The following is a 17114-nucleotide window of genomic DNA, read 5'->3' on the forward strand; positions in this document are numbered from 1 at the left end:
ACAATTTGCAAGCCCCCCCAAGAGCCTCATTGATTGGGTTGTTGTCAAGCTGTTGCCTCATGACCTCTACTCCCCTTTCCATTGAGAAGACCTTCTGGAAGTTAGCACTATTTGGGTTAAGTCAGTCCACCAAATCAAGTACGCTGTACCTGTTACTGAGGGGGATACTAGATACCAAACCATAGCCATCAATTCCAATCCTATTTCTGGCATTATTTACTCCAATACTCCCTTTCAAGAACATTTCCATTGAAAACATGATTAACTCGTCGTGTGTGGGGGCTATAAAAGTGAGTAAGGTCAAGTGGCTGAATTCTGGTGATTGTGATATGGGTCCGCGGCTCACAAATGTATTGCACTACTCGTGTGTCTCTAAAGTTTATGACAATACAGTCACCCAATATGTCTTTCCTACTTCTGCCCACCCAACTAGCCAGTGGATGATTTTATTCTTCAGTTCGACATACGATTCCACGCTGCCTTTCCCTAGTTCTGGAACCCCTGCCAAGACGACAACATAGGGGATAGATTCTGGTGGTAAGTCGATTTGTGGTAACGAATTCTCATGCTGATCAATATCAGTGGGTCCCTTCCATCCCCCTGCATGGTTTTAATTATACCCCCTCCCAACACATGATGGACTGCAGTATTTCCCTTAACGTTGTCCATGATTCCCTGGGAAACTGCATCATCGTTTGTGCTCAGTCCGGTTCCAACGCAGGCCCGCAAGGTGCCTTTCGTGGTATCAAATTCCGATATATGGGAAATTGGGTTGAGAACCGAAGTATCCCTTGTGCCGCTTATCGGCAGGTTCTTATGTTGATTGGCTGTTGGCTGTTTGTTCTTATTACACTCATAATTAGATATACTCAATTGCTCAAGATTCTTTAATCTGTCTTCAATTTGTGACAATCTGGCCAGGATGGGCTGCATAGAAGACGTAAGGGTTCCGCCAACTTTTAGCCAGAAATCCTCGTCCAATGTAGCCGAGATACCAACAGGCGGGATGTTAGGTGGAGTACTTGATACCACTGTCTGGTGTTCAGGAGTAGTTGGTGCAGTAGTTGGTACAGCAGATGCCGAATTACCCATATTCTTAGCTTTTGCCACCTTTGGGTATTTTCCCTTTGAAAAGCCCCCCCTCGCTTCTTCTTTGGGATTGCTCCCGATATATGTCCTATTGGCAGTGGCGCAACCCCAGAAGCAGGCATCGTGGATGCACGAGTAGATACCCCGCCTGGCACAGTTATCGGTGTGTTGATGTTACTTTGGGCCCCATTAAGCCTGGTGTTCACCATATCCACAGTTATTACGCCACTATTGTGGCTTGTGGTCACTGGTTCTGTGGTAGCATTTATATGTCGCTCCGGGGTGACAGACAACACAAAGTTTCCCAGAGAAGACCGCTTGGAGAAAGCCAGGTCTAAAGAAAGGCGGCGCTCCGTAAGTTCAATTATGTGCGCTAGTATCGGCGATACCCTTGAGATAAATTGGTCGAGTGTCCCGGTCACAGAACCTCCCGGTGCGGCCTTCCTCCCCCTCCCTACACGTCCGGCCATTTCAGGTTTATTGAAGTACTACAACGGTGCCAGTACAGTAATGTGAAAAACATACACAGATGAATAAACTTACTCTGTCTTTCAGGTTTTTCAGCGTTAGAGGGGGAGCCCAGCCCAGCCTTCTCCAGCCAGCCTCGAACGGGCTCAAACGGGCCCACCCTTGGCCCGGGCTTCGCCCGGCACGTGTCCCGCGTAGCGGGGGCGTGATAAAAAATATAGGCTGTGGCCGGCAGGGGAGGAGCACAGGTGGTGGTTGTTGCGGGGCACTTGGTCTCGGTAGTCCCGCTGTTTCCTCACACCCTCGGCGACCAGTAAAGCCAGGAAAAGTCCAGTAGAACACAACAACCGCTGCGAGCGGCTTCCGGGAAGCGAGGGCCGCGAGCAGTTATCAAGGCGGCGGCAGGGGAGGAGCACAGGTGGTGGTGGTTGCGGGGCACTTGGTCTCGGTAGTCCCGCTGTTTCCTCACACCCTCGGTGACCAGTAAAGCCAGGAAAAGTCCAGTAGAGCACAACAACCACTGCGAGCGGCTCCCGCGAAGCTGGGGCCGCGAGCAGTTATCAAGACGGCGGTAGGGGAGTAGCACAGGTGGTGGTGGTTGCGGGGCACTTGGTCTCGGTAGTCCCGCTGTTTCCTCACACCCTCGGCGACCAGTAAAGCCAGGAAAAGTCCAGCAGAGCACAACAACCGCTGCGAGCGGCTCCCGCTAAGCGGGGTCTGCGAGCAGTTATCAAGGCGGCGGCAGGGGAGGAGCACAGGTGGTGGTGGTTGCGGGGCACTTGGTCTCGGTAGTCCTGCTGTTTCCTCACACCCTCGGTGACCAGTAAAGCCAGGAAAAGTCCAGTAGAGCACAACAACCGCTGCGAGCGGCACCCCCAGGCGGATACCATATGGCTGGAATTGGGCGGAGATAAGGACACCATGGTGGTTCAGTATAAGCCTGGGGATGGTATCATTTAACCTAAAAGCTGGTGCCTAGCTAATTGTGTACTAATTGTGCCAACAGATAATCACTGGGGTAGAGAGTGATTTATTTAATCTGTTGATTGATTGTTTAGCTCTTCTTATTTGCCCCCTACCCCCTCCCCCTCCCTGCGAAGTCGTTTACTGTCTATCTTTGCTTACATGAGAGTCAAGAGGAAAGAGTGTACTTGTCCCAGTTTGTAATGCCATAATAGGCCGGATATTAGAACACTAGTGGTAAGCTGTGCCTACCACCATGGTTGGGGTCAATTGTTCCTGTCGGCCATGTGGCTCTCTCAAATGGTTTCTGACAACCACAGATCACTACACACAGTAAACAACTTGTGAAACTTAAAAAAAATGGAAATGATGGCACAGTTTACGTAAAACTCTGTTGTGTTATTTGGTGTTTAAATCTGAAATAGATTGAGGTAAGTTTCTAGTACTAAGGCACTACCCAGCTCACACCTCAAAATAGGAGCCCCAGCCATGTAAAAGATGTGATACATAATTTGCAACACTAATTCTTCTTCTCTTAAAAGCACTTTATCAGTTAGTGGGCAAAAGTATAATCTTTCTGTCTCCGGTTTGCTTTGGGTATTACAATAATTCACTATGCACATGCATTTTTTTTATGCTAATCAAAAATAACTATAAATAGAGAGCATCTGAATGAAGTTGAAATACTGATCCACCGTGACCCTAAGCACTATTTTGTTTGAAGCTCAATGATAAGCAAACCAGGGTGAGGTGAGGAGACTAACTTACACAGGATCTGCTCTAGGGCGGTGTGACTAGTGCAACCGCACCGGGCACTGACTTCGAGGGGTGTTTTTTCAAATATTATGGAATCAAAAGCACCTGCTGCTGTGTTCTTTTCTCCCAGCAACATTAAACATGTCAAGATAACTCTGGTGATTAATGGAAAAGCTGGAGAGAGATGGAGTTTTGTCTAGTGGAAATTTTGACTCATCATAAATGGTGCAGTAGGTAAATTAGCCAGCTCAAAGAAGTGTCACGGAAGTGCAGATCACAGAAGTGCATACAATGTAAATATTTCAGTGGGTTACTGCTTTTGTCTGCGAGATCCTTTTGTTACTTGCATTTTGTTAGTTAAATGCCTAATATAGAACAGTGAGCTATTACCTGTCATCAAAGATCTGCTTTCCGAAATGCATGTGAGAGCATGGTTTTGGAGACTGGAGGGGCACCGTTAAAGGATGGCAGTGAGGGAATCCTTGAAGAAGGAAGTCACTGGGTGCACAAACAAACATCATCACACTGGACGCCACCAGCATTGAAGCCGGTCCTGAACTTACATGTGAACTGATGCTTAGACCAAACAAGCATTTGCAATGCAATAGGTGTTGCATTTCGAGAATTTAAATGTCTTTTATTTATGTGTTTTGAAAACCTGCAAGCGGTGCCTAAACACACACTTTGTGCTTATAGTCCTTGCTTATAAACAACAAGGCTGGCAGTAAAAGTGGCGCAGTTCCTGCCAGTCTTGCTTCTCATAAGCAGCAACTATAAGTACAAAGTACAAAATACAATTAGTCGCTTTGAAATGTGACAAAATAATTATTATATTAATTCCACATTAGGTTGTACTCTATGTGGAGCTGATGAAGGGAAATTTATAGAAGGTCTAATATAAATGAGATGTGGTAGGTGCAGTACAGCAAGCTGCGCCTAGATGTCCCCAGCGAGCAAGGCACCAGCACTGCTTGCCTAGGTGCAGTAGCACAAACTGTGCCTAGAGGTCCCTAGAGAGCATCATGAACTTTGAAGATATGGTAATCTACCCTACCCATAATGCATTGCATGCAAGACAGTACCACAAGCACATTCAAATAGCTATGTCCATGTGTACAATTAGCAGCTTTCAAATATGACAAAACAATTATTATAATAATTCCAGATTAGGTTGTACGCTATATGGCGGTGATGAAGTGACATTTATATAAGGTCTAATATAAATGAGATGTGGTGGGTGCAGTACAGCAAGCAGCACCGAGATGACTCAAGCGAACAAGGCACCAGCACTGCTTGTCTAGGTGCAGTCGCACCAGCTGTGTCTAGAGGTCCCTAGTGAGCATCATAAACTATGAAGATATGGTAAATCTACCCTATCCATAATGCACTGCATGCAAGACAGTACCACCGGGCATTCAAATAGCTATGTCCATGTCTACAATTAGAAGCTTTGAAAAGTGACAAAATAATTATTATATTAATTCCAGATTAGGTTGTACTCTATGTGGAGCTGGTGAAGGGGCATTTATAGAAGGTCTACTATAAATAGGATGTGGTAGGTGCAGTACAGCAAGCTGCGCCTAGATGTCCCTAGCAAGCAAAGCACCAGCACTGCTTGTCTAGGTGCAGTAGCACAAGCTGTGCCTGGAGGTCCCTAGTGAGCATCATAAACTTTGAAGATATGCTAAATCTACCCTACCAATACTGCATTGCATGCAAGACAGTACCACAAGGACATTCAACTACTCATGTCCATGTAAACAATTGGTAGCTTTGAAATGTGGCAAAATAATTATTATAATAATTCCAGATTAGGTTGTACTCTGTGTGGAGCTGATGAAGGGAAATTAATAGAAGGTCTCAGATACATGTGAGATGTGCTAGTGAGTAAAGTAACCACTGCCAGCCTTACAGAGGACATAGCTTGTGTTCTGTCTATACTAAGTCTATCGACCAATAAAGAGCTGCCATTTACTAAGGACTGGTATTGGAGCCAATTTAAAAAATGGGGCAGAACGTTTTGTTTCTGTTTGCAGTGGAATTATATTTGCTTTGCACTATTGCCAATGGTACACAAAAGCAAAAGTAAAAATCATTGTCATTTTCAACACCAACAGCTATAACTTTAACAAGTTTGAGACCTATTGCATTGGAAATGCAATTGGTCTTGCATGTGTTGGAGATAGAGTTACTGGCATTATAAATGCCAATTTTATTTTTGTCTAGACATGTTGCAGTGGCCAAAAGAGGTCCCAAGGAACCTCTTTTGGCCTCCTATGGTACTGTACTCTGGAGAAGATATGGTAAATCCACCCTACCAATAATGCATTGCACGCGAGACAGTACCACAATTACATTCAACTAGCTATGTCCATATATAAAATTCGTAGCTTTGAAATATGACAAAAGAATTGATTCCAGATTAGGTTCTATTCTGTGTGGAGTTGATGAAGGGAAATTAGTAGAAGCTCTCATATAAATGTGAGATGTTCTTGTGAGTGAAGTAAGCACTGCAAACCTAGCTTAGGACAAAGTGTGTGTCCTGCTTGAAGCCTTCAAAGAATAGTATTCTTGTGAATTCCCATGAGGGGTGTTCTCAAGGGAGGTTACAAGAAGAGACAAGGTGGTTACTAAGGAGGGACTACTAGGCCTATTGCCCAATGAAGAGCCATAATTTACAAAGGACAGGAGCCAATTAAAAAGATGGATGGAAAGTGGGCGGAGCTTTATTCACAAATCCTCAATACAGCATGTCTCGAAGAGACAGTGCAATCGCTGCCTAGGTGAGACCTAACAGCTGCAGGGTGTCACAGCTGACAGCACTAGGAGATGCTTCTACAAAGACTCAGTATCTCAGTGTGAATGCAGAGCATTACCCTGCTTTTGATGTCTGTGTCAAGGATTCAATAATGTTCTCCTATCACTTTATCTTTGGCACGATGAATCTTTATCATTTTCACAGCTCAATTTTGTACCCTAAAGAAACTACTCTTAAGGGCAGGAAAAAATAAATATGTTGCTAGTTCTAAAGGATGCTCATCGGTCTGGACTTAAAACACTGAGAATTATCACATTTTATATATATATATCTTTTATCATTAGTTTTGGAGTCTAGACTACATTCGCTGTATAACACCTTCTCACTAATGAATGGAAGATCACAGTCTACAAGGAAATGAATAAAGATATAATTGGAAAACATTTAGAAAAACAATTGAAAAGTAATTGTGGAGAAACGAAGATGTGTGATGGCACTTACCTGCATCAGCCGTGAAATCGAATCTCTGTTCTAATAGGGCACTTAATTGTAAGGTATTTTGCTGGCTGAAAATAAAAACCCAAATAGCCTTAGAAAAGTAAAGAGAATAAGGGCATGTACTTAATTATTTGCCCCGAGAAAAACAGGTGACACACTTGGGGACATTTCGATGATCTTATTTTGTGTGTGCACTGAAAATTCAGGATAGGCTTGTGGTGAAACCTCACGAGTATTTTCATAATCAAAGTTAAATAATTGGAATTTTTGAACCTCGAATGAAAGGGAATGGATATGAAAAAAATGAAGTGGTATTGCCAGTAGTAGAACTATGAAGGTGGAGTGACAACACAAAATAATGATGCTCCTTGTAGAATATATTGATGAGAATCTGAAATTCCAACCACGCGTGTGTAACAGTTCATCCATAAGCGCTGGTCAACTGCTGTCTTCTGAGGTTGGGCGCAGGAGATGACCGAAGGTGTACCCCTAACTGCCCACAACTAAGCAAATTGTATCAATATCTTACAATTAATCCTCACCATAATTTCACTTAATCTCCGTTTTTTTCATTGACTTTCTATAAAATGTGTGTGTGTGTATGTGTGTATATATATTTATATATACACATATTTTATATTAAGTCACTACAAAAAACACAGTTTAAGTGACACACACACACACACACACACACACATATATATATATATATATATAAAAAATATATATACATATATATATAAAGGCTCTTGTGTCAGAAACACACTGCACTCGCGGGGTTGCTTCAATAATTTATTTGCGGGCAAGGACGTGTTTCGGCGTTTTGCCTTCTTCTGCACGCATATGCAATTCATCCAATGTGTCAGTGATGGTACAGTTTTGAAACACTAGATCACTTCCCATTGGATACAGCAAATCAGCGGGGGGAGAGGATTGGTCAGTCTCATACCAATGTCTTTCTGCCCCTCATTGTTCATACGGGGAATTTTCAATAAGTGCAACGGGAATGTATGATGAATTTTAAAGTCCTGATACTCAATAAAGATCTTACATATTGTGCCGAAATTGGCCTTCCCACACTGCACAGTTCGTAAATTGTGTACCTCCCTTCGTCGCTGTCATGGACTCCCAGGTCGCTCACTCGTTATTGATGACCCTGATTGAGGAGCCCCTTCGTCAAACCCTGGGCTCCGTGGCATTAGGCGCAGGGGGCGGTAGATATCCGTATCCCCAATGGTCTGGATGTCCGGCGATACTATTGACGCTGGTGCTTTGGGTGCCATATATATATTCTGTTTATATAGTCAATTTGGCTTCTTTTTGGGTTGCTACCTTAGAGTAATTCTTCCATTTTTTATTTTTGCGATTCCACATTCTGTCTTATGTATCATGGTCATTAATCTTTATTTGCTATATCATTTATTACAATTGTTATGTTAGGGGAGGGTACATGGCTCACAAGAGGTGTATAATTCCCCTCTCCTCCAGCAAGAATGGTCATAAATACTGTATTAAACCTTGAACATCAGCATGTATGATTTATGTCTTGAAATTTGTGGGTATTTTCCTTAAAAATGGTATCAGGGCGAACAGTGTGGCATTTAAGCATTAAGGTAATACCCCATTTCTCAGCTATTCATGTATTAAGATGGTATAATGGTTATTGCAGAACTACCGAGCAATAAAGCTGGTGGAGCAGCTGATTTGCCGGCTGACCTCTTTTACTACCTTTAGGCTCAATTTCTGCTCTTTTTCTCCATGAGAATGATTCCAGAATGCTGAAATTATGTCAAAATACGCGCTTTTCCTAATGCAATTAAAGACAATGCAAGTTTATCATGCCCACTTTCACTCTTAAATGCTGATTGAAAAATCCTTGCACTTCTAGACAACTATTTTAACACTATTGGACAAAAGCTCCATCTTAATATATTTTAAATTACAGATGAATGCCCTATTCATGTATTTTATAATAGAAGGAGGCCGCTTTCAGGAGATGTTGACATTTATAGGGATTTACCTAAAAATGATTGCACCTACATGGCCATAGAATAAGATTATAGGTTGTCCTGTTTAATTTTTCATTCACTTCCTTTTTCTTTACCCTAATCATTCCTTGTATCGGATTCCTTCTCTTATTATTTTAAGAAGTAAATGAATGTTGTCAGTTCTCAATGAATCATTGGAACTGAAATCTTTGTGAGTCATCTATTTTTCAATTAAATATGTGCAAGCCATAGATAAATTAGCAATCGCTGACACTCAACTGAAAAACTATCTTAGCCAGATATTTTAATACTGCTGCCCTAAATATGTCTTCATAAAAGTAAATAGAGAATAGGTAGCTGGGAAGAACATGCACCAACCTACATACAATATACCAGGTAATACCCATGTCTGTTCAGTAGCATTTATCTAATATGAACCTGAAGTATGTAAAATTAGAACACATCAATGTATGTATCTGTTATGTATTTGCCCCAGTACTGAATAATAGAGACAATGTTTTGCCTAATCTGTTAGAACTTTATATTTCGGAACACAGATTTAAATATTTAGGAAGAAGATTATAGCATTTTATGGTACAATTAATTACTAGTAGCAGACCAAGAGAAGTAGGCTTTTAACAACATATGATGGACAGAGTTCTCAAAAGAGATTGCTTGATTGGTGTTTTGGTAAATAACATTCTTTTTTTCTGACCATGTTGCACCATATATAGGCTGCTCAGACCATTGCTCCTTGTAATACTACAAGATAGGTAAACATTGGCAAGGATAAATGGTCTGGCTTATAATTGAAAGTATCTGGGTGATTCCATTCATGCAGTAACCCATCCATTCATCTATATGATTAATAAATCATCATTATGTGCTCTGTTAGTCATTCTTGCACTCAAGTATCTATTTATCCACCAAATGTACTTATTCTTGTATTCATCCATTTTCTCATTAAGAATACCAGTCATACACACAAGCTCACCATTTAATAAAGAATCACTTTCAATAACCAGAAAGGTCTACTGGCTGTGCTGCTAGATTGCGAGTTAAGTGAGTGTGTTCTGTTAGTGTCCGATAACTGTGACAGGTGTGAATGCTGTCAGTGCAATGATATTGTTTCTCTGATGGCTGTGCGAGTGTGGTTGACAACGTGTGACTGCTAGGCTGTGAAGGAAGTGAGAGTTCTGTCTTGATTGTGAGACTATTGAGGTGTGTTGGATGTAAGACTGTCAAAAGTGGGACATTGTCACTTTGTGTGGGCAGGGCTTGACAGGAAACCTTGGAATTTTTGTCAGATGACCCCCCATATTGTGCATAGTGAGCAAGCAAGCCTGACCACTACAAGGTGGCTTTTGGGTGGAAGGCGTGGAAATCTGGGAAAAAATTGCAAGAAATGGTGCATTCTACAATACATTTTACATCATGTATTAAATTGTTTTACTTTTTGGAGCATGACTGTACAATGCACCAGAATAAGGCAATCTTTATTGAGGCTCTTCAATAATTCCATCACAATCAGCCTCCAACAAAGCTTCTCATCTCTCCATAGCCCCTCTCTTACATGTATTTTATTTGTTACATCTCACACACACATACAGAGACAGTGAATAGAACATTTTACACAAGACAAAGGGAACTACAAGGTGTAAGATTCACATGTCATCCATACCGGTAGGCATTTTTAAAGAGGGCTTGGTCTGGGGAAGCACACACTCAGGATTCAGAAAATAACAAAGTAGTAAGGGTTAACTTTACTAAAAAATAATTAATTTCTACGCAAACAAGCCCTTCTTTGTAAAATTAGGGTAATGAGAGACTGGGAAAGAAACATTTCTTTCTAACCTAGATTACGGTTGTGATTTCTGAACTGCACAGTAACAAAAGGATCACTGTGACAAAAGCAGTAACCCACTGAGCTATGTACATAAAATACTGTTCAGTCATCTGCATAGTACACAGTCTTAGCAGCTGGCATATTAACACTCTGCACTAACTTAGATGAGTCAAAACTGCCACTAAACAAAACTCTGATCTCTCTCCAGCAGGTACACTAATGTTGTTGTCTGAAAACTGTTGGATATACAAGGAACTATGCAGTGCTTTTAAAACTGCTGCACTGCTACAAAACGGCCCCAGCAGAAAAAGTACCTCTCGCTCTTCCAGCCTTCCGGGGACACACCCGATGCCCGATATGGCCAGTCCGGTCTTGTGTTTGGGTTTTGAATCCGGTCTGTATTGTGTTGCAATATATCTGCTAGGGGTGTGACATTGCTTCAGGTAATGTCTGACTCATATTCTGTGAGGTATCCCAGAGTGCTGTTGTTAATATGGGTGATTACACTATAAACGCTTTAACAGTTCCCCTTAAGTATTTGTAGAGGCCATGGTTTAAGACACACTGCACAGGCATTTAACTATGGATGGATGCATTTTACTCCTGAAACAATTCTGCAACAATCATTCCTAAGCAGAGTACCCTCCCTTAATGAGCTTCTTCTTTTTTTGCTGTATTATTTGGCACAAAGTCGACCCAGAGGTGTTGGAGTCCTTTCTAAGAAAGAAGTGCATCCCCCCACTGCGCTCAGACCAATCACAACACTTCATTGGCTTGGGGAACTTAGGGGAACAAATCACATTGCAGCGTTAACATTGTCATTGGCCTAGGAAGCCTGAGAGACCGGGTGCTTCCTGCGAAAAGGAGAGGCGTCAGCTGGCGACGCTACCAGCAGGTACGTTTTCTTAATTGTTTTATTTTCTATCCCCTAAGTCCCCCTGCCACCATTCTCTGCCAGCCGCCACACTGTTTGTGACTGCTGAAATGCTTTTTAGCATGTACTCACCCTATTTTGCTTATTGGTAAAATATTACCGACACACAAAATAGGGTTTGCAAGTCGGTATTAGGAAGGGGCATGCCAAGGGCGTCCCTTCCTAATAGTGAGTTGCAACCAGAATGTGGTTACAAAACCATCACAGTATACCGCCTACTTCAAGTAGGTGGTAAGACAGGCGCAAATGGGAAGGGGGTCTTTCTTTCTTAAATGCATCCTGTTTTCCTTTTAGAAAAATTAGATGAATTTCAGAAATAAAATTGCTTTATTTAAAGAACATTCACAGATATGGTGGTCTGCTGAGCCCAGCAGGCCACCATCCCTGTGATTACAGGTCATTCCCAATGGGTCACAAATTGCAATCTACCCCATGAATATTAATGAGGTAGGTCATTTACAACCCAATTGGGAATCCCTAAATGTGTCTGAGACACATTAGTACATTTCATTTAGAAACTCGTTAATTACGAGTCAGTAAAAATTGCATTTTGCTAGTTGAAATAAAATGGTCGTACATCCGGCCCTAAGTGATTTGCCCATTATCACAGGATGTTGATCCAATGCCAAGACTTAAATCTAATTCCTCAGTTCCAAAGTCGGCAGTTCTGGCTGTTACGTCTTCTTTCCCTAAGGAGGCCAGCCAATAATTGGTGGGAGGGGCCATAAAAGATCCAAGCTGTCCATTTATTTACTTCCAAGTACCCTTGCCTAGTGACCACGGACAGGCTGCTCCCATCCACTAACCTCCCACACAGATACTAACTCCCCTGTCAAGTTCACAACCAGTAGCATTTACTGGTTTCTTTAGGCAACAGTTACACCACTGGACAGAGTTGCAGACACCTATCCGAAATCGCGTCACACTTGGAGACACTCACCCTCTACTCTGGGACTCTTCTTGCATCACATGAACAGCTGCCTAGCAGCTTGTAGCAGCTGCTCTTCCTGACTGAAGCCAATTCCAGAGCACCAATTCTGAAGCAACCCTAGCTCTCCTGCTAGCATGCATATAGAGTGCACATGTTCAGCACAACATGCATGAGCAGTACCATAAGCTCGTATGGAGCAGTTGGTTCGACACTAGGCTACTGCAGAACGTGTAGCTTGAGGTGCTGTTCCTCTTTTCAGTTGTGGCCGGCACACAGAATGCTGGAGTACCCACATTGCAGTTCAGGAATGAGGAAACTGCTTCATGGGGCAGTGGAGGGAACATGGTAATCAGGGGTTACAAAGCTCCACTTGTGACAACTGGAGTCTTTTATCCCTGGTGTCCTGGACGACCCAAGCTGAGCACCAGTACACCCCCATGAGCCCTTGACCTCCAGGGCAGTGAGGTAGAGCCGTACAAGCCTTACTAAATGATTACAAATGTACACAGCAAAACACAGACCTGTTTGGGCCCTTTTCAACTCAATATCTGTCTCACAAGTTCTCTAAGTATTACATGTCCATTAAAAGATGATAACAAAAGTACCAGAGCTAAAGTCCTCTCTCAATCTTACCTTTTAACACAAACTAAGTCAAAGTAGCTTTATTGAATTAGCATATATGCCATAACAATTAAAAAACCTAGTTCCATTGAATGCAAATATATTAAACAGCTAAAAAATATTTAAGAACAATAGTAAACCATGACATACATATACACTACATCCTCGGATACTACCCATGCTGTGGTAAAGTGCAAATACCAATAAAAATGGATTATTGTAAAGCAGAAAAATTGCAGTAACCAAGCTTGCGTATTAGAAGATGGTGAGGTGCGAGCTAACACTAATGGGGCCAAACAATTCCGTTGCTGTAAATCTGCACTAGTTACAGGGTTAGAATAAATGTGATAGAGGAGAGATTTGGAACGACTGTTGATCGAACACATAGTCACCCTGCAGGCGTGTTCGATGCTAAAAATAAAGCACTGGCGCAAATTAAAATCAGCAGTAAGTAAAAAGGAAAGGTGGTAAAAACGAGGCTTGCATGTAAAGGGGTAGTAAGATGCTGGCTAAATGTCATGCCAGGCACAGTCCTGAGTCTAAGTGCTGATCGTATTATTTAAGTGCATTAAGAAAGGGCGTGGGCCGGTACTAACACACACGAAGTGCCTACTACAAGCACCAGCTGCTTGACTCCCAGGGTAATGTGGCAGCACAGTCGAAGGCTTACTCGGTGAGGTGATAGGGTAGAAATAAAGAACTCTGCAAAGCACACGTTCATGCTTAAATAAAAGCCCAGTCAGTGTTTTTACTTAAAAAAAAAACACATTCTTTAATTCATGCATAGTAATTCACAATAATCATAAAATTACAAACGTGCACAAAGAAAACAAGATATCAGGCACCCCTGGAATCGTTGTAAGGGATTTTCTCTGCATTAAAGAATGTAAGGACCCTCCGTATAGTTTTTTGTCGTAATGTTTACATTGTGAAATCCCTTCCTTGTGACAGAGTTCACAAAGTGTACCCCCTTCCTATTGGATATGTAAAAGCGTTGTCTCTGATTTACAATATGCCAAGCTCCTTCCTACTGAATTTGACACAGATCTGTGTTAACAATGTTTCTAAACAGTTAGGAGCAGTAAAACTACTTTATTGGAAGACTAGCCTACTTGTGGCATATCAAATACTGCAAAAGATGGAAATCAACAAAGGAGCTGCACCAAAGCCTCTCCCTGACTTATAGACAGCTTAAGCTGTCTGTTGTCACCGCTTTTGCTGGCTGTTGGAGCAGATCTTTTGTTTACAGTACAATACACAGACATACAATATACAGAGTGAGCTTTGGGTCAGCCCCTTGCTTATAATTATATGTTTTTTTTTGTATGTATCAGTTCCCTACTCCTTCTGTATGTCTCTTCCCTGGAGATTGCCTTTTTTCCACTCCGTTGACTGAATGGCTTGTATAATGCAAGTGCTTACACCCACGCTGCATGTGTTTTCCTACTGTCTTCTCCTCTCTTTTGCATTCTACTCCCTCCTTTCCATTTCAAATGTCCCACACTCTCTGTGTAGCTATCCCAATCGGTGTAGTACGGTTACAACGAATTTTTTACAACGCACTACCATTACATCGCAACTTTTACCACGCAAACCATTACAACGCAATGCGCTGGGGGGCGCTCTAGGATAGGGAATGTATTTAATATACTATCCAACACCTTCCCTGCTATCCACGGGGACTGGAGTTGGAATAGTAAATTAAATAATTCACTATCCAGCGCCTAAAAGCATTATGCGTTGTAATGGACTGCGTGGTAAAAACCGCGTTGTAAAGGCATGCGTGGTAAAAGCATGCGTTGTAGTGACACCAATCCATCCCAATCCCAATCTCAGCCCTTGCTTACCACACCCCATCTCAGCTTTTTTCATGCACAAGTATAGTATATTCACAATTGGCTTGTTTAAAAAAATAAGAAATGTTAATACTTATTCACGTAATATTTGATTTCCATAGTTGGTGTTTCGGGCCAGAGAAATCAATATAAATCACATATGCAGCAATCTAGCCTTATTACCCACAAGCCAACACCACCGCATGCAAAGTCAGACTGGTCTGCCTTATGAAGGGTGTTAGCGTTTGATGTGCTGGCCTCCCAGGCTGTACAATATCACAGAATAGGTCTAAGAATCCTAATATTCCCACCGACAGAGACAAGAGCCCCTGAAAAATTGATGCAATGGGTAGACAACCTACGCACAGCATCAGATAACATGCTGAGGCAGCTAATAGACATTGCTCAAGAAGAATTTGACAAATACAAGGAAGAAGTAGACATTCTAACTAAAAGGATTGATGAGGCAAAGTGGGAAGACATTGCTAAAAAGTCTTATGAAATTCTCAACAAAATAATAGATGAGTCTGAAGAAGATATTGTACAGAGGAAAAACAGAAAGTTTAGATGCAATGAAAGCGATTATCACCTTGGAAGGGTATATACACTTTTGAAAAAAAGTATGTCAAAATAACTAATGCTCCCACAGATCAAGCAAGCTCTTCAGAAATCGCTCAATCCTCAGACGTAGAGTCCACTGAAGAAGCAGACAGTGTGAGAACCAAACATCTAGGAGTGCATTTGTACGAGGAGGTACGCAGACAACGTTTAGGGAATGCACAAAACAACTGCACCCGACCACCAAGTACAGAAACCCAATAACCATCCATTTCAGGGGTTCAGACAAGAGCCAGAAGTAAGGAACAAGCCAGGATGAAATTATAGAACGCCAACTAGTTGTCAATCTATCAACAAAAGACCTAAACATCACACTTAACCAAATAGTGAACAAAGGTCTTTCGTTTTGTCCCACAGCTCAATGGGATTTGACTCAAACCAAAATGGATCTGTTAAAGTTCATAAGGAGATTGAAATTGCAATATTTCTTTGCAGACAAGGAAGTGACCACAGCATAGAACATAATGCACCTCAAGACTAGTAACCTCACTGCCCAATAATTTGAAACCATCCACCTGCTTTCTAAATTGTCAGAGGACGACAGGGAAGACCAAATCAGCTCACTTTCCGAAACAGCATCAGAACTAGCAATTGATATCTCACTTCCCAAAATAAGCAAACTTTCAATAAAATCTAACGTCAGACAGACACTTCCACAAGGTAAATCAATTGACCTATATTTTTTACAGCAATGGAACGTGATCTTAACAAAGAATACCAAAAATATTAGTGCAAGAGCACATATCTCCTATCAAATACTCCCTAGATATAAAAAGCCTTGGAAGAAACTCTACAAAGATAAAAACATACGTACCAATGAGGCCGATAAAGGTGGCAACATAGTCATTCTAAAAACGGATGACTACCTTATGAAAATATACCGACAACTTGGAGATCCCACCTGCTACGCAAAACTCAAACAAAATCTGACCAAGGGGATTCAGAAAAAACTGGGAGACCACCTTAATAAGTGGTACAGCAAAGACCTTCTCACCCATTAAGGAAAACACTACCTACAAAACAAACATCGAGTAATTCCTACACTATATATATGTCACGGGGCGCGTCTCCGGGGTGTTGACTCCGACCTGGACCCCGAGACGGGCATGGACTGGTGGTCGGCTGTTCCCCCCCTTACTCCCCTTTCTGTTTCCGTACTACAGTCTACATCATGGCCGGAGGCGTGGTCCCTGAGTGACGCCGACGCCCAGTGGAGAACTTGGGACGAAGGACGATCAACATGCGGCCCCTTTAAGGTGGACAGCGCGGAAGCCGAAGCACCGCCCCCCTGGTTCGCCACGGAACCAAAAGGAGACGCGACCCGGAAGTCGACGGACGGCGTTTCCTGAGGTGAAGGCGTGAGAGACCCGAGTGTGGAGACGGAGACGGAGGAAGACGGCGAAGCAGGTCGGACGAGCCCAGCAGCTGACGACAAGCCAGGAGGCCACCGGATCTGTGAATCGCCCCGCCACGGGCCCACGGGAGGAGCGTGGCTCACAAAGGTACGGGGCAAAGTGGCGGGCTGGGTCTCTCGGAGTGGCAGCTCGAATGTGTGAATAGACCCGTGTACATAGTGTACAGTAACCAGCACTCCCTCATTCCCTCACGAGCACTTACAGCACAGGAACGGGTGTGTTAAGACAGCACTGAAAGCACTAGGTGTCCTTCACTCCCCTGGCCCCGATACAACAGTGGGACGAACAACGGAGTAAACCCCCTCTCTCTTGTTGTTTTCTTTTTCTGGGAGCATCCACCCTACACCCGGCACCGAGAGTGGGAGAGAGAAACCCCGACCTCTACGAGAACCAG

At 42.6% G+C, this 17114-nt stretch overlaps 1 protein-coding gene across 2 annotated transcripts in view; it reads right to left on the reverse strand.

Moving 5' to 3' along the window:
* OSBPL5 (oxysterol binding protein like 5) overlaps nt 1-17114 on the reverse strand; it is a 970364-nt gene that overhangs the window by 727456 nt on the left and 225794 nt on the right. The window contains exon 2 of one of the 2 annotated variants that reach the window (XM_078682922.1): nt 6536-6600. The exons of the other annotated variant lie outside the window; for it this stretch is intronic. Coding sequence (XP_078539048.1) covers nt 6536-6541 — 6 coding nt within the window. The 5' untranslated portion in view covers nt 6542-6600. The remainder of the gene's footprint in view (nt 1-6535; nt 6601-17114) is intronic. 2 annotated transcript variants of the gene reach the window in all.

Source organism: Lissotriton helveticus, chromosome 3_1 (genome assembly GCF_964261635.1).
Source record: "Lissotriton helveticus chromosome 3_1, aLisHel1.1, whole genome shotgun sequence".
NCBI classification, from domain to species: Eukaryota; Metazoa; Chordata; class Amphibia; order Caudata; family Salamandridae; genus Lissotriton; species Lissotriton helveticus.